Source organism: Convolutriloba macropyga, chromosome 5, assembly GCF_964194025.1.
Source record: "Convolutriloba macropyga chromosome 5, txConMacr16.3, whole genome shotgun sequence".
Classification (NCBI taxonomy): Eukaryota; Metazoa; Xenacoelomorpha; order Acoela; family Convolutidae; genus Convolutriloba; species Convolutriloba macropyga.
This window is the reverse complement of record NC_134472.1, coordinates 41,562,526-41,588,344: the sequence shown is the minus strand read 5'-3', so window position 1 is coordinate 41,588,344 and position 25,819 is coordinate 41,562,526. Positions and strand designations below refer to the sequence as shown.

Sequence of the window (25,819 nt, the reverse complement as noted above, 5' to 3'; positions counted from 1 at the left end):
ATATGCAGTGTTGAAAATATGAATAAGTAAAATCGAAAAAGAAAAAAGTACCTGATTTTTTTTACAAAAATAATGGAAATAAGATCAAAAGAAAAATAATAATACTCTATGCAGTTGTAAGACAGTGTGTAACACATAAACTTTAAAACAGTGTCTAACATGTCTTTATGTAATCATATATAATACGTATAAACATACATAACGTATGCTTAATGTATACAACAGAATTGAGTCATGACTTGACAATTGTATCAGAATTAAAAGAAGAATTATCAATCATATTCCGCAAGTATGTAATTAAGAGATCACTAACGTGTTTTACATATATTTTGCGAGATAATCTATTTAAAATATGTACAAAAAGTAAAAAATAGAGTACATCAAAAACAAAGATTACATCGTACATTCGAAATTTTCCATTTCAAAATTCCGAGTAACAACACTACTACCTTGTTACTACTAACATGTCTATAAGCTGTGTTTTCCACCTTAAGACAGAGTGAACTCTAACAATCATAACGACCTAAATGATAGCGAAAATAACGATCTATAGCGATCATAACGATAATGTACAAACGGTATAATAAACCCCATTTCCAAAAAACAGCTGTTACACAAATAGTAGACGGCTGTCAGTAAAAGCTACCGGTAACAACTAACAAATTCTTTTTCCTGAAGAAGTTATTTGGATTATTGTAAATCAGTATGTCGTTTACGGCAATACTTTTACTAAATTTATAAAAGTATGAAGTAACTGTTAATGGGAATAAGGCAATTGGACATTTTTGCACACACCCATTATAAAAACTATGAGCGATCTAAAAGAATCTATTAACAAGTATACAGTACAGAAACCATTAACAATTTTCCAAAATTTACAGATACGAAAAACGCATAACATAAGCAAAAACCGTAACAACTAACAAAGCCAAAAACTGTAGAAGTATGACGTAACAGTCAGTAAGGATTACGTTCATCAGAATAATTCATGACTAAGGGAGACATCAAAGAAATAATACATGTTCATCTTCAATAACAAAATTTCACATGGCCAGAAAAATCACATGTCACCAAACTTCTCGTTATTGTCAACAAACTTTTCGCTGACTGTCACCTAACTACCTTCGATTTTTCCGTCGAATGCCAAATAACAAAACCAGAAAAACAAATTCTTTCCAACCGGAAGGGATACTACGTCATAACAGAACAATTATACAACCTAACATGATAGGCGGAATTGAGAAAAATTCAGAAGATCTAACATAAGCTAAACACAAAAAAATTCAAATAAGTCAGGTAAGTCACCGGACATCAAGATCGCCTTCAACATCAACACAGGGCCTACCCAAAGGGATCTTCATCCACTGGAAGTGGTACTGGAATAGATACTCTTGTGGTTGTTGATGTTCACTCCTGTTTTGTGGGCAACCTGTGTCTGGGAATTGATCTACTGACAAACCGGCAAAGCGCAACACATTCAACAAAAAAAAGAAAATCCTTCATAGAGATTAAAGAGAAATTGACTGACTGTAGTCATCAGAAAACTTCTAAAAAACTCAAAAGCCCGGAAAAATGGAGTCATTGTTGATTGACATCCAACAAAGAAAAGAAGACTTTATTATGACAATAAAGAAAGATTGAAATACTCATTTCTGTTTGGTTAAAAAGGAAGAAATACCTTTCCTTGAATTTTTACCTGTTTTCCCTTTCACTCAACCCTCTAGTTGGTACAGATCAGAGTCAGACCTGATATAATAATAAAGTATATTTCTCTCCCCCTCTCTCTCTCTCTACTCCGCTCTTGTTTAGTATTGAGGTATACGTTAGACTTTAGCATTGGGGCTCGTGCACTGTCTACTGAAGCTCAGATAGAAGAGTAACAGACTAGAGATATAGATCTTAGTCAGTCAGGTAAGCCTTAAGATTATACAATTGTCTTGAGACACAATAAGACCTCAGTGCAGTATCCTCGCAAGGTAACCCTACTCGAGACACGTCTTACCAAACTGCAAGCAACTTGTGCCTAAATTTTACCTGAGTGAAGACCTATCCTCTTGCGGTGATTGTGAACATATTGAAATCCTAACGCATGAAAATTGAAAATAGTTTTCAACTGACTGCTGTGGTTATTTGTTCTTTTTTTGTCTGGTTGTCTTAATGGCATAATTGGTCAAAAGATTAGATTGAAAGCTTCCCGAATTGACTTGATTTTATGAGACAATAATTTTGACCAACAGCGAGAGACCAATAAATATTTGATGCATCATTATAAGTTCGCTGTTACAACCAACAAGCGAGAACCCAACAAACGTTTGATGCGACTTTTTTGTTTCTGTTTGATGATACCTGAAATCACCACTAATGCTCATCTAATTGACTGTCTTACTCTTTGCTTTTTAAAATAAGAGAGGGCATGCTGAGTTAGCTCATTCCATTTTTGATTCCTCCAATAATGCTTTAATTAACTATCAAGCTTCCTTATTATTTGCCCAATTTTGGACAAGCTTTGTTGAAAAACCTTAATGAAAACTCAGAGCGAAACCAATTGACTGCCTACTTCCTGTTTTCAGAATCGATAGGGGTTGATTGGCGTTTGCTTAGTCGAAATTCATTACGAAAAACGAGATTTTTAGTTGCAGAATGCAAAAAAATATTTGCACGAGAATTCATGTAAAATCTCCTGAAGAATCGTGTTTTTTTACCCGATTTCTCGTGTGAAAACGGACACACGATTTTAGGCTCATTTACACGAGAAATCAATATTCTCGGGCTTAACCATAAGAGTTTTTATGTGAAGCAAACGACAAATCGTGTAAATTTCTCGAAGTTTATCGTGTGCAATTAACCAAAAAACACGTGTTTTTACACAATTCTTCGTGTGATATTTCAGATGAGATTCTGACGGAAACACGTGAAAAATTGTGTGTTTTTTACATGATTTATCTTGTGATTCACATGAAAAATCTTATGGTTAAGCCCAAGAAAATCGTGTTGAAATACACGATTTCTCGGGTAAATGAGCCTAAAATCGTGTGTCCGTTTTCAAACGAGAAATCGGGTAAAAATACACGATTTTTCAGGAGATTTTACATGAATTCTCGTGCAAATATTTTTTTGCATTCTGCAACTTTTGTTTTCCATTTTGACCATGTTTTTGTATTTTTAGGGTAATTCCGAATTTGCCCTGACACTAAATATCCTTCTTGTGGAGGTTTTGCTAATTTCAATTTGTCATGCACAAAGTTTTTTTTAACCTATTTCTCTTTCCGAAGTCAAAATTATGGTTCGAACTAATATTTTAACTTGAGTTCCTGTCCCCTATATTCGTAACTTGTTTACTCCCGGCTTCAACTTGCTGATGTATATAACTTCGACGGTCATGAGTTTTCGTACTGGGCGACAGGCATCCAGAATTTTCCATTCAATATCATTCGTGCAGCCACTAGATTCAACAAGATTTTTACCCACCTGTGGATCTTTCTTTTGATGTTCTGATATCCTTGTGGTAACATGCCGGCTTGTCTGCCCAACAGATGGATCCGCATCCATTACATTTTATCTCATATACCACGTGGGATTTCAGGTCTCTATCGAAAGGGTATTTTGTGGTGGGAAGGCATGATCATATTTTTCGCGTTAATATACCAACTGCAAGTCGCATAATCTTAATAAATTGCTTGCAAACTTTTGAGTAAGGTTGCCCCTGTATTTACAGATATATTGACTCTTAACAACATCTTTTTGCCGATTTATAACAACTTTGTTAGTCAAGCTTCTAAAATTTAGAGGCTAACCTTGCATACTCGTAATAATGATTAAAGAAACTTGGTTCAAAAGTCATTGATTTATACAAAGCTAGTGAGCAGGTTAAAAAAATAAATCTAAGAAAACAACAGCAGTCGATGTGCTAGTTAAAATTACTTCAAAGAAGGCGATAATGTTTCTGATTCTTGTCTCCGACTGCAAAACATCCTCTCAAAAAGAAACAAAAACAAATGTGCACTTATTATGTCTAGATTCAAATCCTGACATTTAATGACGATTAATTTTCCATCTAAGAACGAATGTTCTTGCAGCGACTTTTTAACTTGTTCCCCCATAAAGACAAAGACTCAATACAGAGAATTTTTGTAAAAATCATATATGACTTGATTGCAGTTTCAATTAATTGCAATTTCAATTAATAAATGGTTTCCACTTAAATTAACAATTCAAATTTTTACAATTGATGTATTTAAAAGTTTTTGCGTTTTTCGACAGGTGTTTATTGACAGATAAACCCATAAACCCTGGAATAAAACACAGGGATTTTTTGGTAAGAACTTATTTATGAAATGATTACTGTTGTTTATTGTTTCTTGATCCAATTACTGAGTGATTTACAATTGAATCCAAAATTATTTAATTGAGATGACTCAACATTTTTTGTCTGATTTTAGGTGTCTTTCGACGTGTCCATTGACATTTGTTTTTGATTTTTTACTGATAAATTCCCCTATTCATCCTCAGCATGTTTTGGCACGTTGACAATTTTCTGAATACCTCAAAGTGTCAAGTTTTACCTCGGTTAAGGAGATGAAATTGTTTCTTTAATTAAATTAAGGTGTTTTTCGAAATTGAGATGTTTTAAGGACTGTCCATTGACAAGTGTCAACTGTTTTTTTTTGCAGAAAAGTCCCTCTTGAGTATACCCCCTAATCTTATATCTTTTTTTAGGGGGGTGGGGGGTTTGGGGGGGGGGGGGGGTGGGGTGATTATGCCTCCCATTACCCTCCATCACCCCCACTAAACCCTAATTTTACATCGTTTAACCCCCGCCCCGCCACATAGACAATTACCCCCTACTTCTACATGAGATGGCGGGGGGGGGGGGAGGTAATCATGGGGTTAATTTTGACAAGGGCTATCTCGCTATCTAAATGACTGTGACTGATTGTTTGATTTCTGTGAAAACGTTTTATGGCTAGTTTTTATACGTTAGTGTAATATAAATCAAAAGATATAAGTAGTAGTGAAAATGCCGGTATTTTAACGGGGGGGGGACCTGTCCCCCCCGTTACAATACCGGCATGGCCTTTTTTAGGTATCCTTTTCGAAAACTTGTAAAATTTCTCGAAAATTTTGCTTCTCGTGGTTGGCAAAGACTTGTAATTTTTTGAGAATTTGGTGTTGTGAGAGTAGTGGAACTTGTAAAATTTTTGGAAAAAATTTTGGTGCGGTGAATGAGTGAAACTTGTAAAATTTTTCGAAAATTTTTTGAAAATTTTTTTTTCTCGTGGTTGACAAAGACTTGTATTTTTTTTGTGAAATTGGTGTTATGAGAGTGTTGGAACTTGTAAAATTTTTGGAAAAAATTTTGGTGTGGTGAATGAGTGAAACTTTTTCGAAAATTTTGCAACTTTTAAAAATTCTGAATCCTAATAAATAAAAGCCCAAAAATTGCTGTTTTTTGGTAGTAAAAAGTTTGAAAAAAAATGTTTTTCGCCGCCAAAAAGCTTTTTTAAACTTTTTAAAAAGTGTTAAAATATGGTAGGAGAAATACTGTTAAAGGATTGGGTTTATATTAAAAATTATTTAGTGATAACTTGTACCTACGTTTTTTTTATTTTTTGATGAATGTTAATTTTTGAGGTAAGAATGTAGTTTAAAATCTTCTATGCTAGTTATAAGGGAGTGGGCAACAAAGTTTAAGTTTTATAATGTGAAAGTTTGCTCGAACAATTAATAATGAGTAATTGGGTGTTGTTTGCATGTTACTTTTTGTAACATTTTTGTTATGTTTCGGCATTTTTTGACAAAAAAGTGAAAAAATTGATGTTTCTTGGTCGAAGAATGTGGAGTAAAGTAAAGTTTCTTAGTTGAAACGCAATTTGCAATGAAATTTTGTCATCTAACAGCTTGGAGAAACAGATAATAGTGATTAATTGGGTGCTGAATCTATGCTTTTTCGTTCCTTTTTTAAGTTTTTAGTTAAAACTATCACTATTTTGCGAACCAAATGTTATAAAAAAACATCGGCTAAAATAGCTGTCGTATAATTGTACAGTATTCAGTGTACAAAGTCATTTTAATTATTTGCACTGAAATTGTGGATAAAAAAATTTGAGAGGGTAAGAACAAAAAAGGCATGATTTTGACAATATTGCCGGAGATTAAACCGTTTACGTTTCTTGGAAGAGTTCATGTATGACTTCACTACATGGTAGACAAAACTTGGGTGTGGCATCCAAAAAAGTAGGCTGAGTTTTAGTTTGAGATCTATTTTTAGCATATCTGTGCAATCGACCATGTAGAGCCAAAGTGAGGAAAAGTGCTCTTAAATAGTTTTATTGGTATTGCATTTTCTTTACGATTCAATTCAAAGCAAGCCGCATTTCTTAAATTCCTCTTATAGCGTGTTGATACCCTTAAAAGTGCATTTCTTGTCCACAACGGAAACAAAGTTATGACTGAAAAATTTTCCTTTCACGATAATAGTGACTTTTAACACGAATAATATGAAGTACTTTTTGCTAGAGTTTGATACTTTAAGTAAGCTGAATGATCTGAGAATTCAATTATCAAATAGTCAAAATTTATAATGTCAGCTTCACATAAGAATGTCATACACAACAAACAATATCAACAAAGGAATAAGTTTGATTTAGTTTTTATAATTGAGATCGATTCTTCGCTTCCTTGGTGCAAAAACACATGCTCACGGGTGGAGTCGCCAAGCTTTCACTGCTCGAAACATCATCTGATTTGTTTTCAGGTGTACAGGCAATTGTATCATGAACCAAGGCAGGTGTTGGTTGTTCGCTAAAAGTTTTTGGGCTCTCAATATCTGGTTTCATTTTCCAAATGCTTTCAACCAGTTCAAGATCTCTCCAGTAGCCTTCTTGATTTTCATACAGCGGAATTACTTTCACGTCATAATCGTAAAAAATTTTTTGTAATCCATCGTCCAATGTGTCTGGGTCAAATACAAACTCTCTGACATAAGACGTTACAAAATCCAGCAAGTATTGAGCTCCTTTCATAAGGCCTTTCTCAAATCGAAATGACTGAATAAAAAGAAAAATCACAATTGGCACAGCCATGTGATTTACTGTAACCCACTCATCTAACTGATAATCCTGCTGTACAATGATAACAGTCTGCTTTCTGTAAGTCTCATAAGCAATTGTTCGGCTGTCAGGAGTTGATTCCGCCTTTAGAATGATGCCTAGAGGAGACATTAGAATTAATTTCTATGGTTAAAGTAGAATTTTGGTAATCGAATTGAAAAAGAATATGTTGTCAAAATCAAGGAACAATTCTGCTAAAGAAAATTTGCAATTGAACAAATGAAATTTGAAGCGAAAATTAGGAAATTAAGTGTTCAGGTATAATTTTAAACTAAGGCGTGTTCAAACAATTCCTTCCCTTTTGTTGTAATAGGTTACTCAAGTTGCTTTTACACACAAGTTCAAAACAGTAAAATCCTTGTATTTTAGTTGATCCTCAGTATAATATTCGGTTTAACCTTTCTAATATTTCCGTGTTAGCTAAGTTGCATGTACAAACCCAATTTTATTACTTTCTTACCTAGAGCAAATGTTGAGTGCAGTATGTTGTTCAAATACAAAATTGCGTTGATTTGAGGAATGCCGTGTAGATCAAAAGGTATATAAGGCTTTAGGGTTTGTTAATGTCTGGGTCTTAACATTTGTTCTCGCATTAGTGTTTTGGTACACTCGCGGGTTTATTAAGCTTTTGAACAAAACTTGACCTCACTGCTTTTACGTTACCTTTTTTGCCTGCATACCACGTATTTAATACTTTCTTATCAATGGTAATCAACAGTATAACGTATTGTTAACATTGTGTATACATTTTGTGTGTGTGTGTGTGTGCGTGTGTGTGTGTGTTTGTGTGTGTGTGTGTGTGTGTGTGTGTATGTGTGTGTGTGTGTGTGTGTGTGTGTGTGTGTGTGTGGTTACTAGTGTACTGTATTAACTATTTATGAGAATACATACAAACTAACCCCAGCATATGCTACGAAAATTCTTTTATTGCCTCCTTATCTTGAAACGGTTTCAAAGGAGTTTGCTTCTGTATGATAAGGGTTAAGTATGTGCTTAATAAATCAAATTCCATTTTGTCTGTTGTTAATAAATTGTTTTCCCGACGCAATGACCAATAATCTATTTTCTTATATTTCCAATCATTTTAATGCGCAACCAGGCTAGCGAAAAGAAAGTATGCGTCTTGAAAAACCGATTGTATGCAGAAATTGTTTGAACAAAATCCACGAAAATTGTTTATCGGTTTTAACAATATACCCAAACAACAGTGTAAGGTTAAATTATTTTCTTGCTACAAGTGATTATTTTAGTGAAATTGAAGGGTTTGATTTCGATATAGCTCTAAAATTGAGGCCCTACTGTGGTGTTATCGGCATAGATAATTCTTCAGTAGATAAATACTTGAAAATCTCAAAAGTTTTACGTTTACACGCAATTTTACACGACACTGGGGCTTATATATACAAAAGATACAAACAAGGACCTGGTTACTCTTATATGTTTCCGTTGAAAAGCAGCAAATGTTCTAGCGGGAATTTGTGGGGAATAAATAATATATAAAAATATATAATAAATTATATATAAATGTTTTTCATCCGTCAATTTTTCATTTATTGGAAAGCTGAGCAGTAAAACAGTTGTGTTAGACGTTGAAGGGTTTCGTCAGAGGAAAGAAAAATTTATTGTTAAAGAACTTGGTGTTTGCACCGAGGTCTATCTTGACTGCGTGTCATTTTTACCTCCAACAAATTATAATTAGTTATTAACTCAACAAAAGCAATCTTTCAGATTGTTGAATACAAATTTTCCCGGCTTTCTGTGGGACACAGGAAACTATCCCTATTTTTATCTCTCACAAATAATTCAACGCGTCCGCTTGAGGAATCCGGGTGCAATATTTTACGCTAAGGGAGAGGAAAAAGTAAAATTTTTGTCAGATTTGCTTTAGTGCTCTATTATTGATCTGAATTTACTCGCGTGTCCTTCGATATCTGTGAACTATTTTACACAAAACTGTCAAAATCATTCAAAGGGCAAAAACATTTTCAACATTGTGCAAAAAACCAATTTCTAATTCAACTGGTTAACAAATGAGAGAGGAGTTGACGAAGGTGGAAGCCCCCTTGTCACCGAGTTCAACAATTTGCGCCTTGATTACGGGGGACGCGAATTTGAGTCTTTCAATTTCCAAAGACGAAACAAAAAACCGGAAATCAGTTTTTACAGAGAAACGTTAAATTGTTGCCGACTGAGGACGAAATTCGCTCATTTACTCATTTAGTATATTATATTGAACCTTTTCTTCAGTGGAGAAAGCAAAATGTAAAAAACTCAACCCAGAATCTGTCCTGCGTGACTCTGACTGATGTCGAAGCACCCGGTTGGTAAAGAAATTGACAAGAACGATCCTTCACTGCCAAAAGAGATTCAAAATTTGGTGAAGGAAGAAAGAGTGCACAAAACTGTTCATTATGACAAAACTGAGAGACTCTCAGAGTGCTTTATGGTTCATATGAAAGACTTTCTAACTGAGTTCAATTGCTATGAATTGTTTTATGTAGAGTGACTTTTTCTCAAAACATTTTTTTAAAAAATTTATTTTGTTTCGAGATGGAGGGAGTAAGAGTTGATCAAGTGCACGCTGTTGTAGAAGAAAGTTTTTTTGAAAAAGAAAGTAGCAGCAAATCTTCATGGAAATTCTGTAACCAAACAACGTTGCCACGATCAGAAGTTGTATTTTTTGTTCAAATGTTTGTTATATTACTGCTAATGTCACTTTGCATTGTTAAATTAACCATTTAAAACCAAATTGTGAAGAAATGTCAATTTGGATATCCATATTCTCAAGTTTAGTTGGATACATTTTGCCAAATCCAAGACTATGAATAACATTATATCTACCCGAGATAGGCTCTGTAGGGCCGTTGTAGGGTCTGTAGGCCATTGTAGTGCCTTCAGGTTGTGGCAAAACAGAGTTAATTTTCAAAACGCTGAGTGGAAACACATTTTACCCAGAATTTAACATATTTTATACAGAGAAATGCAACAGATATACATCAAAATGGAGAAAACACTGGGTGTTACGTTTAAAAAGTACGCCATTTTAGAATTTCTGAATAGCCTTGCAAACTGTCTTCTTAAGATAGACTCGTGCGAAGGAATTTACAATGACAAAAGTTTGTTAAGTTGGCCACTGCATGGCATCACAAAAGCATTAATGTTATATATATAAAGCAAAACCTTTATCAACAGAGCAAATGGTCTCGTACAATAGACTTGAACACAACACACATCATTTTGTTCAAATCAGCTCGCGATATTCAACAAGTCGAATTTTTAGGCAAACATTTGAACCTTGTTAAATTTTTTAAACACTGCTATCAATTGGCAACGAAAGAACCATTTGGGCATTTGCCTATCGATCTTGATCCAAAAACAACTGATTGTTTACGATTCTGTTCAAATATTACTGAGCGAGTTCTACAGTTTTCTATCTTCCATCTGATAAAGCAGAAACAAATCCTCTAAGCAATGAAAGAGACAAAATTATCTATACTTAGCAAATGGTGCAATTGCAGTCAAAACAGTTAAGGAAATATTTGCGTAGTTGTGATATGATGTTATTCTTGTTTTGTGTGAACGTTTTTGCAACGTTTTACTGGGCCATGTTAGAGTGAAAGTAAGAGACTCAGAGAATTGCAGACACATATTTGAAGGCGTTCTCAAGAAAAATTCATCAGCGGATAAACGACGAGCACTTTTAATAACAAAAACTGGATTTGAACTGATTCAACTCATTATTAAATTTTGTTTCATCCATTTGAGATAAGCAATGTCAACTGCTGAAGAGTTTATTTTGATTCGCAAAAATCAGCTTATGAAGGAGTAACCGTATTCCTCACAAATTCTAAATGTTCAGAATACAGGTGCCCAATTTTTGTTTTTGGACCGTATGCGGCCAAATGAAAACACGGACAAAGAGAACCAAGAAAATTTGGATACAAGGGACACAACTGATCCTACTGAGTTGTCAAAAGTACATGCAGACAAAATTCTTCAAAATCTCACCATCCTAGTGCCAGCAAAATTTACCTGGACGGAAAAAATTGTTAACCTCATTAAAAAAAATCAAAAAAGCTATTATAGACGAAAATGAAAATTTCAATGTTGACGGAACAGCGACTGGAATAAATGTTCCCATTCTAGAGGCTTTAAACCTAAACGGAGACTTGGTAATCAACAGTAATGCTAAAATTGCGATTCAGAAAGGAACTCATAGAGTTACCAAACAAAAAAAGAAAAAAAAACTTTTGCACCAAAAAGAATCAAGCACAAAAGAAACCAGCCAATTACTTACGGAGGAATCCTGAGACACCGGAAGTGGTTTGGAAACCTCAAAGGAAGACAGAACTCAGCAGGAGGAGAAAAACCGGGATTCTTTCGAAGAATGAGAAAAAATAGCTTGAGTTAAAATATACGAAAGGTCCCTCAGCATAGGGAAGCATAAAAAATCTACAAAAAAGCACAAAATTGAAACCAAGTAAAGTGAAAATGTTTCTAGAGGGTAAAAATGCCCACACAAAGCATAAGAAATAAAGAAAAAGATTTCCAGCACTGAAAGTTATTGCTTATGACATAAACGAGATTTGGTCGCTAGATTTGGCTTATGTGGATAAATTAGCAAAAGAGAACAAAGATGTAAAATATTTGATGATTGCGGTGGACTGTCTCTCATGTTATCTACGAGTCGAACCCTTAAAATCAAAGAACGCCACAACTACAGCAGACGCGTTGAAGAAAATGAAAAAGAACAAGCCAACTAAAAAGAGTGGGTGGATGCTGGTACAGAATTTAAGGGTTCATTCAGCACTCTTTGTCAGAAAAATGAAACTGAAGTCTTTAAAACTTTCAACGAGAAAAAAATCAGCATTTGCGGAAAGAAATATACGATTGCTCAAGAAATTGATATACAAGTATTTAGAGGACAAATGGACATACTCGCATATTAATCAGTTGCAGAGCTTTGTACAAACCATTAACTCTAGAGTCAACAGTGTAAGGAAATTGGCGCCGAAAAAAGTTACAAAGAAAGACGTTCCTTACTTGATATCATTTATTTTTAATGCTTCAGCAAAACTTGTTCGCCGACCAAAGTTATACGTTGGGGATTTTGTGCGAATATCAAAAGCGGATCTTCCTTTCAGAAAAGGATACAAGCAAACATTTACCAACGAAGTTTTTGAGATTTGCGATATACCTGCAACAAATCCACCTACTTATAGTCTCATTGACGCATCCCATGAGCCAGTCAAAAGAAAATTTTATGAATTAGAATTGGTCAAAGTTGGAGACAATAGCATTGAAATAACAAAGCATTATTGAATTCACGGTTCACTTAGTTTCATCATCCTCAATGAATATTTTTCCTCAGAACACCTTGTCTTCTTACAAAAAATATTTCAATGAAGAAATTAATTTGGAAGGGGATTGGCGAGTTGCTCTAAGTGAAATTATCTTCCCAGCAAAAATAAATCAAGTGAACAAAATGATTTGAAGATATTTTCTACTAAAGGTCTTAAGTTTTATGAGAAAAGTATTTCATTTGATGCTGTCTCCAGATCATACGGAGGAGATCGAGCTATCATTGAGATCCTTAAGAACAGCTTTTTTGAGATCCTTAAAAACAGCTACCGGATTGCCTCATTTTGCCTATCAATTTAACAAAATCAATGGAGTTTTGTTCCTCTTTTGTTGGTGATTATCCTTTTGATTTGTCTGCAGAGAAGCAATTGATTCGTATTTACGTTAACATAATTGAGTATCAATACGTAGGTGATACTAAAGCTCCTCTTATTCGAGTCATTGATTCAAGACAACGCCTGAAAAATGGTAGCCCCTGCGAAATAGAGCCAACACACAGAATTGTTTTCAGCAACTTGGAATACAAAATATTACTATCAAAAAATTTTCAGTCAATTGAAATTCAATTGCGGACAGAAACCGGACAATTAGTTCCATTCGCTGGAACAGGAAAAGTTGTTTTGACTTTAAAGTTTAAAAAATTCTACTAAATGAAGTCTACTATCAACAGCAATCGGTGTCACCATACTTTTCAGGACACTAAAAAGCAGCTCCAATTTAATTGTTCAAGCAGCTCTTGAGCTGGTAGAGGTTGTTACAAAGAAAAAGTCTCCAAAACAAGCAATAAAATCGACTTTGCAAAAAACTGTAAGAAAACAAGTGGGCGGATCAAAAACAGAAAGAATGCGTATATTAAAAACCAACGGTGAAAAACCATAACAAGGCATTCGTAAAAGAAGCCTTTGACGAGAAGTCGGTCAATTTTCTTTTCTAAAGTTCAAAATGACTACTAATTTACTGCCCGCAGATGCAACACACACCACACTTGATGTGTTTGAAAAACAGCCTCTATTTATTACTTTTGAAAAAGTTGGACCATCATATTCCCCAGACGGTCCAAAGCTTGAGTTTGAAGTTTTGGACGATTGTAACAATTTCATAGATTTACAAAAACTTCTCTTTGAATTTAAATGCAAAATCTCCCGAAGCAATGACAGCGATTTAAGAACAGGAACTGATGCTACAAATACAGGCGCGCCATACTTTAGCAACAACGCATTACATTCCTTACTTTCGGAATGCACTCTATCTGCTAACGGTGTTAGAGTTTCAAACACAAACGGAAATTATGCGCACAAAGCATTCATTGAAAGGGAATTTTCTTCAGGAGAAACTGCAAAAAATACATGGCTATTTTGTCAGGGATACTATTACGAGGATGAGCCAGCTAAAATTGATGGAACCGACGGTCGCGCGGACGACGTAGAGGCCAGAAAAGCTCTTGTTGCTAAATCCCAGGAAAACTATTTTATTGGAAAGCCGGCGAGTGATATTTTAAATTGTGAAAAACACTTATTTGTGTTACTCTGCGAATTTCATTTAGAAGATCTACAAATGATTTTGCTGTAATTTCAGAGTCAAACAAACATTACAAAATTAAAATAATTGAAGCTAACCTCTACGTTAGAAAAATGACAATAGCGGATCATAATTTGACGGCAATTGAGAAAACTCTACTAAAAACACCTGCCGTGTATCGCTATACAGAAGTATTACCCAGAACATTTTTAGCTACAACTGGAATAAGAAGTTGCAGCCATGAGGATATGTTCTCGAAAGAACCTGTACGACGTATGATAATTGCGGTGGCAACAAATCAAGCATACCTCGGAACTAATTGCACTAATCTTTTTCACTACCAGAAATTCAATTTAAGCCAAATTGTTGTTTATCAAAATGGTCAACCTATTGTTGGAACTCCGGTCTCAACAACTGTTAACCACCGCATTTACTTCAATAATCTGAGAGCCCTGGATTCTCTTGACAAAGGTGGGCATGGAATAACTCTGGACACTTATCCCAATCACTTTATTCTAGCTTTTGATTTAACTTCAACGCAAGAAGCTTCTCATGATTTGATTCTTCCAGAACTTACAAATTGCTCATTTTCGGTTCAACTTACATTTGACGGAGCATTGGCGGTCACTGTAGAAATTTGATTATTGGGCGAAAGAAGCTCAACGTTTTATGTTAATTTGGAACGAAAGGTGACAAAAAACTCAATTATCACCTACCCCACCGATGGATAGTGATGAAATATGCTATTTGTTGGGAAAATGTATTCATTTGAAATATTATTTTTATGGAGTTTTTGCAGCGGACAATTTCCCGAAGCTAACAAGAGAAGGATTTATTATAGTTAAAGTTTCACCAGCGCAATATGAAGGAAGTCATTGGATGCTTATTTTGTTTCACGAAAACAAAGATTATTTGGCTGACCCGCTGGGAATCCCGATACAGAACTACCAAATAGTGTATTCACGTCTGGTACAGTTTTACAATGAAGTAACTCAAGTACTCAAACTTAGGCCAGTTCAAAATCAAAACTCAAAACTCCGTGAACTTTTTTGCATTTATATTGCACATTTGATTTTTCGTTACGAATATCCTTTGTTTTTGAATATGAACGATAATGATTGGTTACGCTTTGCTAATCATATGCTCCAACATTTTTATTTATTTTGTGTGCTCAATTTTTTCCTCGAAGACAACAGAGAACACAATTATTAATTAGAAGATTTCGATTCCATATTAAAATTTATAAAAATCAAACTATTGTCAACATGCAAACAACCATAGCCACTATTTATTATATCAAGTTTTTTGGATTGCTCACCGTACAGACCACCATTATAAATACTATAGAATCTATCAACCGTAAGATTAGGCAAAAAATCAGTTTGAGTTTGAACACTATTAGTCAAAACACAATCAACGTTAGGTAGTTTTCTCTTAGAGTTTGCAAAGTTCAATTGGTGTTGCTCGTTGTAGTTCACCGCTTCATCAATTTTGTTCATTATTTCTCCACAAAAAATTGTATTTGTTAAGTTAGTTTTAATAAGTAGTTTGGAAGAGGTGAAGAGACGAGGTATAATGAATGGTTTGGATGCTGCAGACTTGAAAGAATCAGGAAGTTGATCATTGGAGGCAATAACATGATAATAAAATCCAGGTACTTTACAAAAATCGTCATTCATATGCAAGGTGTAGGCAAAGTTCTGTGTTACCGTATGGTCAAATTTAGGCTCGCATTGACATATAAAATAAAGATATTGTTCGGCAAACTAACGAAAATATTCCGGCGTGCGCTCAAACCTTGCTTCACCATTTTGGTACTTAATTTTCTTTGTCACTTTCACTTGCTTTATTTGTAATTTTTTGTAGTAATATTTTTGCACTTGCACCTTCGTACTAGGATCGTTCTTCGAAATCACTTTCACAACCAGTTTGCTGCCTTCGTTTATTTTTCTCTGCAGTTCCTGGAGACGATAGATCTTGAATCGTTTTTATTTTCTGGCCGAGAAGATCGAAGTCAGCCACTGAGAGAGTTATTCTTTGGTTAAAGCGAAATTTTTCAGCGTATTTTCTGAAGAGTCGTAGATTAATGTATGTTCCCGTTGTTTCGTATGTTTTTACTGAAGCAACAACAATCCGTTTGCTAGAGCACGAAATTTCGTGGTGAAAGTCACTATTATCGTAAAAGGAAAGTTTTTCAGTCGTAACTTTGTTTCCATTGTGGACAAGAAATACACTCTTAATGGTATCAACACGCTGTAAGAGGAACCTAAGAAAAGCGGTTTGCTTTGAATTGAATTGTAAAGAAAATGCAATACCAATAAAATATTTAAGAGCACTTTTCCTCACTTTGGCTTTACATGGTCGATTGCACAGATATGCTAAAAATAGAATTCAAACTCCAACTCAGCCTACTTTTATGCTTGCCAAACCCAAGTTTTATCTACCATGTAGTGAAGTCATACGTAAACTCTTCAAAGAAAAATAAGTGGTTTAATCGCCGGCAAAGTTGTCAAAATCATGCCTTTTTTGTTCTTAACCTCTCACACTATCCACAATTTCAGCGCAAAAAATTAAAATGACCTTGCACACTGAATACTGTACAATTGGACGACAGCTATTTAAGCCGAATGTTCTTTTCTAACTTTTTTGTTTCGCAAAGTAGTGATAGTTTTAACTAAAAAATCAAAAAAAGTGACAAAAAAACATATATTCAGCACCCAATTAATCACTATTATTTGTTTCGCCAAGCTGTTAAATGACAAAATTTCATTGCAAATTGCGTTTCAACTAAGATACATTACTTTTCTTCGCCCAAAAAACATCAATTTTTTCACTTTTTTGTCAAAAAACCTGAAAAATAACAAAAATTTAACAAAAAATTAACAAGCAAATAACACCCAATTACTCTTTATTAATTGTTCGAGCAAACTTTCACCTTATAAAACTTTGTTGCCCACTCCCTTATAACTAGCGTAGAACATTTTATTCTACATTCTTACCTCAAATTTCATTACTTCGCACTTGCTTGTTAATTCAAACATATGGGCAACAAAACCCATAAAATTAATTCCACTTGTGCGGTCTCAGACACGCAAAACTATTAAATTTCTTACATTGGAAAAAAATTTTTATCAAATTTAAATTATCTTTTTCTTCCCTTACCTCAGTATTCCATCAGATTAGTCACTTTCGCTTTTCCGTCCTTCTTTAGTCTCATTAGACTAGAAAAAGGATTCAGAGTTTTAAAAAAGAATTTGCAAAATTTTCGAAAATTTTACAAATTTCACTCATTCACCACACCAACTTTTTTCCAAAAATTTTAAAAGTTCCAGCACCTTCACAACAACAAATTTTTTTCTTTGCCGAATGTTCTTTTCTAACTTTTGGTTCGCAAAATAGTGATAGTTTTAACTAAAAAATATAAAAAGTGACAAAAAACATATATTCAGCACCCAATTAATCACTATTATTTGTTTCGCCAAGCTGTTAAATGACAAAATTTCTTTGCAAATTGCGTTTCAACTTAGAAACATTACTTTTCTCTACATTCTTCGCCCAAGAAACATCAATTTTTTCAATTTTGTCAAAAAACCTGAAAAATAACAAAAATTTAACAAAAAAGTAACAAGCAAAAAACACCCAATTACTCTTTATTAATTGTTCGAGCAAACTTTCACCTTATAAAAATTTGTTGCCCACTTATAACTAGCGTAGAACATTTTATTCTACATTCTTACCTCAAAAATTAACAATTATTGCACATTTTTGGCCTTTTTTCATCAAAAAATACAAAAAATGTAGGTACAATTTATCACTAAATAATATTTAATATAAACCCCATTCCTTAACAGTTTTTCTCCTACCATATTTTAACACTTCTTAAAGTGTATAAAATTGCTTCTTAGCGGCGAAAAACAATTTTTTTCAACTTTTTACTACCAAAAAACAGTAATTTTTGCGCTTTTTTCAAAAAATTGTCGGTTTTTGACGCAAAATGGCTTCAAAAATACAACTTATGCGCTCCATTCAAACTATTCTCAACCCGTAATTTCACCAAAATTCAATTGGCCCCCGTATCAAGCATTTCCCGACACAGTAATGAAGCGATAAAATCACTTTTTTAACCAATTTTTAAACAAACTTCGAAAAATTTTACAAGTTTCACTCATTCACCGCACCAACTTTTTTCCAAAAATTTTACAAGTTCCACCACTCTCACAACACCAAATTCTCAAAAAATTACAAGTCTTTGCCAACTACGAGAAATAAAATTTTCGAGAAATTTTACAAGTTTTCGAAAAGGATACCTAAAAAAGGCCATGCCGGTATTGTAACGGGGGGACAGGTCCCCCCCCCGTCAAAATACCGGCATTTTCACTACTACTGATATAGTTAGCAGGAAACGTACTTATGTTTTTAAAGCGTTACAGCAGCACACAATACCACAATACTGATAGATACACGCTTGTAGGTATGCTATATTCTAACTACACTATAGGATTCGTCATCTACTGTATGACTGAACAAACCTAGCAGCTTATTTTCAACCCAAATTTATGTAACACTTCACTGTTTACAACCCAATATGATAAACTTTTGAATTTTTGAGAGGTTTCTCTAACGTCTAAGTTCAAACACAGTTGTTTTTTATAAAGATGATTTGGGTTTCAAAGACGCAGCGAAATAAAACATGTATTAACTGCATTCGACTATTTTTCATAAATGATTAAATGATAAAGCATATAGGAAATGATTACGGCTTTAAGATTATCTATAAGACAATCTAAGACAATCTAAGATTATCTAAGATAATCTAAGATTATCTAAGGGTGGAGAGTTTGTTGGTGGTATGCGTGCGTCTATAGTCTGGGTGCTATGGGGTGTCTGAGCATATTCTCTCTGGCTATCTGTGAGCTGATTAGGTCTGCCTCACTCTCAAACTTGTGTCTCATCATCTCTGCCCTTCTTCTATTCACGATACTCGTCTCACTCACCTTCTCCTCCAGACTCCTGAAGCAACACAAAATTACTCCCACTTTATTCTCCATCACAAACGATTTCTTCTCATTATAGGTATAAGCTTTTGGTGATTAGTTTGTAACTCCAAAATTGGAATTAAACCCGTACCTATCTCTTAGTCGAATTTAGGTCTCATTTTGCACTGAATTTGCCTGATTCAGAGCTAATAGTGACGTGATAGCCGAGAAGTAAGGTGTGTGGTTCACACGCCAATGATTGAGAGTTCAATCCTCTGCCTCCGTGAAGCTGTCTGTGTGAGGATGAGCTCTTACTTAACCATAGCTTCAGGTTGACCATAGCCCTGCCAATGTTGGCTGCAATGCTGGTACCACGTGAAAGTTTCAGACGCAAAAAAGTGTGGCTATAGTCACCAAAAAAAGAGCAATGCTGCTCATAAAAAGATCAGTCTGAAATGTGGTGAATAATAAGAAAATGGGCAGCTGAAAACAGGGTACTGTAGGCCTAATGCTGTTCCGCTATGATTACGCAGAAACCACAGTTATTATTATTATTATTATTATTATTATTATTATTATTATTATTATTATTATTATTATTATTATTATTATTATTATTATTATTATTAATTCAGTGATTCATTCTGAATTATCTTCTGATTCAGAAAGAATAAAGCATGAAATTTCTCTGAAATTGTTCTGAATCAGTACTGATTGACACTAAACCGTAGGTACGGGAAGTCAATCGCTACTTGAGAAATTTACGATTTTAGACGTAGAAAGTTTTCGGTTAAGTAAAAAAATTTCCACAAAATGACGGGACCCAACAAATGTTCGTTAATATGGTCATTTTTCATCGATTTTAACGTTTCTGATTTGTATTTTTGGAAGCACTGCCAAAGAGATAGAGTTCAACGGGTCGTGATGGGATTGTTTCACTTCAATTAGTTACTCCTTAGAATGAAGAATGAATAAAGTCCCTGCAGCAAAAAAAAATCTCAACAAATAAAGGAGAAAAGCGAGAATCTGAATTAACGTGAGTTTCGTTGCAGTCAGATGACCTCCAAAGAAGGGAAAGGGAACACAGACCTGATGGATGATCTCTGATTTCGAAGGATAGTGTCCAGTTTGTGGTGCTGGCTCTTCACACTATCGTACTCCCTCGCTATCCTCCTGTTGGCCTCTCCCGTTTGCTCCAGGTATCTAGACAGCGATTCTCTTCTATAATTGTGGCGGAAACATCAAGATAGACTAGACGATGACTAGACCGTAACAATCATGTCATCGATGATTCTTCTTATTATTGTTCCCATATTTTTTGTAGAAGAAAAAACAATTTTATGATAGTGCGAAGAAGAGAGTTTTGTGTCAGCACCTAACATGCAAAAGGCCTGAAAGTTTGTGACCATATTATGTGCTTTTATCCCTGTTCTGAGTTAAATTTATCCACTCTAGCTTCTTGTCACATCACTTAGGCAGAAATGAAAGAAAGCCTAACTGATTATTTATTTTTATGAACGTCTATCTCCAATACTAACTGCGGATTAGAAATAAATTGCCGATTTACACCACCCGAGTTATCCCTTTTTCAACCATTGAAAAACTTAGTGAAAAATTACATATTATAATTTGCGAAAACTGCTCACGTCATCTGTAAAAAGAGGGACAAAAATTGTGAATTTTTTGTGTCTGCTGTCTCCAATCAATGCATGGATTCTCGAAGAATACTGACGTAAAGTGAAAAGATGTGACCAGATATTGTCATCGCTTCCTGCAAATCATGCGAAAAATCTCGATGTTACAAAACCGGCTCTTTTTAGGATCATTCCTGCTTAATATTAATTTCAGACTAATAATGAATAAAATTTTAATCTCCACAAATAATTATGTGATATAGCTTTAAGGTCTGAGGCATTCAACTTTTAACCAAATTTTCTCCATTTTGTTCCATTTCGATAGTTTATTGCTTTTTTCTGATCAATCTGTAAATATTTGCAGAATTTGGCTTTCAGGAACAAATTTGCTTCAGGAACAAGACCAATTAAAGGTTGTTTGTTTAAACGTTCATGGCTTTTTGAGAAGAACAGGAGAAAACTTAGAAAAAATATCATCGAATTTTAAGAGCTGGTTAAATATACCGGCTTTTTTTGGCTGTTAGTTTTGGTTCCCTAACATACCTAACTTCAAGTGCGTTTTAGTACTGGGCCAAAATAAAAGCATTTCCTGGCTATTACTAAGTCATAAAATGATTCTTAACACTTTTTCGACTTCTTAGACCTGAGTTCAGTCTGATATTACAATTGTCAGACTTGGCCCAGTGCAAAAGTGAAGTTCAGTCAGTGGATAGAACCCACGAGTTCCCTTTCCCTAGACATCTGTTCTCATTTCTGCGTCACCGAGACCCTTAAAAATTCGTCTTTTGCGACGTTAATAGACGCTCGGAAGAAGCAAATTTCAAGCGAGAAAGCGAGCAAGACATGTGTATTACATGGTAGACTTGCATTTACAATTGCCCAATACTGATTTACACTTGGAATTCAGTACGGGTTCTTATTTCACAGGGCAAAAAGGTCCAGCAGTGATGTAATCTTTTTCGTTTCGATTGTTCCCATCCTTTTTTTACCATTATTTCAACAACTCTTTTATATATGAGGAAACATTTGATGCCAAAACTTTTGGCAATAAATTATGCTGTGTGTTGAATTATTTTTCGACCTCTTTTTCACATGTTTATGAGAAAAAAATAAATCCTGAAATCAAAACCTCAGTGAAATTCTTTGCATCAGAATCTTACATTTGACTTTTTTCCTGCGGGTCTTGTTTTGCTTCTCAAGGTAAGTTATAGCAAAACAAGAATTCCAAAATGAAAACACTTACATAATAAATTCGGCTGCAGATACATGAATAATAAAATCACAGAATTTTTTTAGAAGCACAACATCATGAAACTGATATTAAGACTGTCAACACTGTAATGATTTCCCTTTGGTGCCAAATTTTGTCTCTTCATTTCGAGGTTTTAAATTCATCTGTACTTAGTCCAATTTGTCAAAAATTATCCCCCAAAAGATGTAAGAATAGGTGGAAATATTAGGGGGCTAGAACAATGTAGGAATAGGGGGTAGGTATTGGAGAGTAAGGGGGACTGTTAGATATACCCCATCCCCCCGCCCCAAAAAATACCCCCCAAAAATAAAAGATTTGAGGTAAATTTAGGGGGTAAAACGATATAAGATATGGGGTTGTGGGAGTAAGTGAGAATTTTTATACGTTACCCCCCAAAAATTAAGCCCCAAAAATGTCAGATGAGGGGGTAATTTTAGGCAGGTAAAAGGATGTAAGATGAGGTGTAATGAGGAGCAAGGGGAAAATTGTAGATTTCTTATCAGCGTAATGGGGAAGTAAGATAAAGCGTAGACTTGCTGTCGAGTTTGTATTAGTAAAGTTTCTGCAGTATCATGCCCTCTATTTTGGTTGTCAGCCTCTTCTTTTTCTGTGCTTGGACTATTGGCAGTTTTGGTATCTAATCCACCTAGTTGAAACTTTTCAGTCAGCCGCCATTATTGGTCAATTTATGCTATATTCTAGCTTTGCGGTCTGCTTCATTTGGGAGCTGCCATTACATGGTAAATCATTAATATGTCAAGTGTCTGGAGGGTGAATATAATGTGCACCCAATTATCTGGGGGGAGAGGGGGGCAAACGGAAAAGATCCGAGAAACGTTTGTTAACGCACTCTATCGGCTACCTGATTTTGTTGTATCATTGGAGAGAAATAACTCATTTTTCAAGTCAAAGATAATTCTGCTGTCTAAAACAAACGTTTTGCAACTTTACGTTCATTGTCAGGTTCCCAAATTGTTAACAGATGAAATAATTTTTTTTCAATTGCCTGAGACCACAATTTGAATAATTCTAGGAAAAATCTTAGAAAAATTGTCTGAATCAAAATCAAAACTATAGCATGATATATTTAGTTTGGGAAACTTAATACAGAGAACGGAGACTAAAACCAACTAGGCGAATTTCTGAAGAACTCCAGGAAGACAAAAACACGACCAAAATTTAAAATTTCTCAATAGGAAAGTTCTAGGAAATGATAACAGATTTGAATATGAAGTTGTAAATAGGCTTCATATTGTGCATATGAATATGCACAATATGTAGCCTATTTACAACTTCATATTCAAATCTGTTATCATTTCCTAGAACTTTCCTATTGAGAATTTTTAAATTTTGGCCGTGTTTTTGTCTTCCTGGGGTTCTTCAGAAATTCGCCGAGTTGGTTTTAGTCTCTGTTCTCTGTATTAAGTTTCCCAAACTAAATATATCATGCTATAGTTTTGATTTTCCCGAAAACATAGGCGAAATATTCGTTAAAGAACTCAGCTTTCTCCTCGGTGTCATTTGTTGTCTCACGTTTTTCAGGTATCACAATTGGTGGTATTAATGAAGTTTTCCGGATGCATTTCAATTACTTTTGAATCTTACTAATTGTTTGTCCTTCAAAAACTGTCTTCATTTCCACAATTACCAAACTCACTATCCGTGGAAGTCTTAATCTGCCTTTCGAGCCTTTTCAGTTTGATAAGATTTCCGAGAGACAATTTAGTTTTTCTTTTCATGGTGTTAACTGGTCTCATTAAGTTTAACGTGACACTTGAAATCCAGGGAGGAGGGGTAGTTTGATGTTTTGTTATTCTAGGAACGCATTTCCCCAAAGCCATTTGTAATATTGATTTGATTATTCATCAAAAATACTGTAGCAATAAGGCTCGAAAGGTTCATTCAATATGCTTTCGTTTAATTGCTCCCATTCTGTTTTCTGACAGGCATATTTCTCGTCAGGGGTTTTAGAAAATTTTTTCAGTCTTTTGTGTCGGTATTATGTTTTCAATCGGTGTATGGTCGGAGAAAGGTTTGCCATCGGTGCTAAGATCCTGGTAATGCTGATTTTTGTAGTCGATATATAACACAGCATCTGTGTTGCTACAAAGAACGGCATCAAGCAACAGAAAAATCAATGATATGGAGTCAGTGTTGACTCCCAACAAAAGGATTTAGAGACTTTATTTATGTTGATAAATATAAACTAAAATACTCAACCTTGATTGGTTAAAATTATGGAAATACCTTTCCTTTTAATGTTTAACTGTTTACCCGTTGGTAACACAACACGCTACCCCTTTAGTCGGTACCAGTCATACCTGATATAATAATAAAGTATATTTCTCTCTCTTTACTCCGTTCTTGTTTTAGTATTGAGATATACGTTAGACTTTAGCATTTCGGCTGGTGCACTGTCTACTGAAGCTCAGATAGAAGAGTAACAGACTAGAGATCTAGAACTTTAGTTAGTCAGGTAAGCCTTAAGATTTGACTATATTCTTGAGACACCATAAGACAGAAGTAGAGTAACCTCTCAAGTTAACCCTACCTCAGCACACGTCTTATCTGGTGCGACCAGTGCCGGGTTATATTGAAATAACAAATTTTATCTTTTATTCTCCATATCGGAAAAAGTAACAATTAAACAAAACAATCTCTAGAGGTAACAAAACAATAGTAACACTGGCCAGTAATTACCTACAACAAACATATGCTAACAATTACTTAATACCATTTACAATCTCTGATGATTGTCCGCTAGAAAACCGCGAGACATTACACGGAATACTAATAAATTTGAAGAATAACTTCTTCAAAGAAACAAAACACATACTACAAATCAGTATTCATAGAAACCATCTAGCACATTATGTACCAGTAATACTATTGGGTAGAGACCAACTTAACAACCATTATATATTCACATTAACAGATGAAACAAAAAACAAGAAAACGTATTATAAATTTCAAAATGAAACAAAACTATCAGATATGTTTAGAACATTCCTAAAAAGACATGAAGAAAAACAAGACAGATCAAAAATAACAGCAATACCAAATACATCATACGAATTACTCCGAAACACAATCGGATATTTGGACGAACAACAAAGACAAATACAGTCAGTAAACGATAGACTCAGAAACGATATAATAAACTACAATAATTGGTTAACAAAAATTATTGAACTAAAAACAGAATTAAAAACAGCTACGTTTGATATTATCCAAATCATTTCAGAATTTACATTCTTATTTTGGTTAGATAACTTTGAACACATTAACGAAAAACGAACAGAGTTTGGAGAAACATTTCACGAAGAAATTGAAAATCTGAATGAAGAACTTAGACACATCTGGGACGGTGAGTACTATTCACCACACTTCGAAAGTACATTAAAAGTATGTTCAGACAGTATAAATTACATACAGGGACTAGCAGATTATGTACAAATAACGGATCAAGGACAGCTAGGTTCCTCATCATTTAGCCTATCAAAAACACTAACAAATACGTCAACACCAAACGACGTTCAAATAAACACAAGTCTGCAATCAAAACAAAAATCAACAATAAAACCAGACAAACCACTAACGTCAAAATTATTCGGAAAACCAACAAAACGTTGTAGACGAAATATATATTTCCGATTCAGATGAAAAAGAAAAAGAAATAAAATTTGGGAACTGGATACCACCAACAGTAAATCAGAGAGTTAGAAAGAAAACTCAACAAACAATGAATCTAGAATATATTAGAAATAATACATATATCAGCTCACTAAACGAAAACAATGATAATCACGATTTGCATTGGGAACAACAAATGTACAACTATAATGATCTAAAAGACGAAATCACAGAAAAAGTAACAAACTATACAAATAAATTAATAGACAATATAGAAAACAAATTCAGACAAATAAACGAAAACATGGAAAGAAAACAAGATGAATCATTACAATC

The 25,819-nt window shown here is 34.4% G+C and overlaps 2 protein-coding genes across 4 annotated transcripts in view; both read right to left on the bottom strand.

Moving 5' to 3' along the window:
- The window catches only part of LOC142339396 (uncharacterized), a 503,522-nt gene that overhangs the window by 91,616 nt on the left and 386,087 nt on the right, over window positions 1–25,819 (bottom strand). The window lies entirely within an intron of this gene.
- The window catches only part of LOC142340016 (uncharacterized), a 139,308-nt gene continuing 132,155 nt past the window's right edge, over window positions 18,667–25,819 (bottom strand). Inside the window, exons 5-6 of one of the 2 annotated variants that reach the window (XM_075390412.1) lie at window positions 20,054–20,167; window positions 18,667–18,998 (exon numbers count right to left, since the gene is read on the bottom strand). In XM_075390412.1, coding sequence (XP_075246527.1) covers window positions 18,848–18,998; window positions 20,054–20,167 — 265 coding nt within the window. In that variant the 3' untranslated portion in view covers window positions 18,667–18,847. The remainder of the gene's footprint in view (window positions 18,999–20,053; window positions 20,168–25,819) is intronic. The other variant, XM_075390413.1, reaches the window with a different exon arrangement.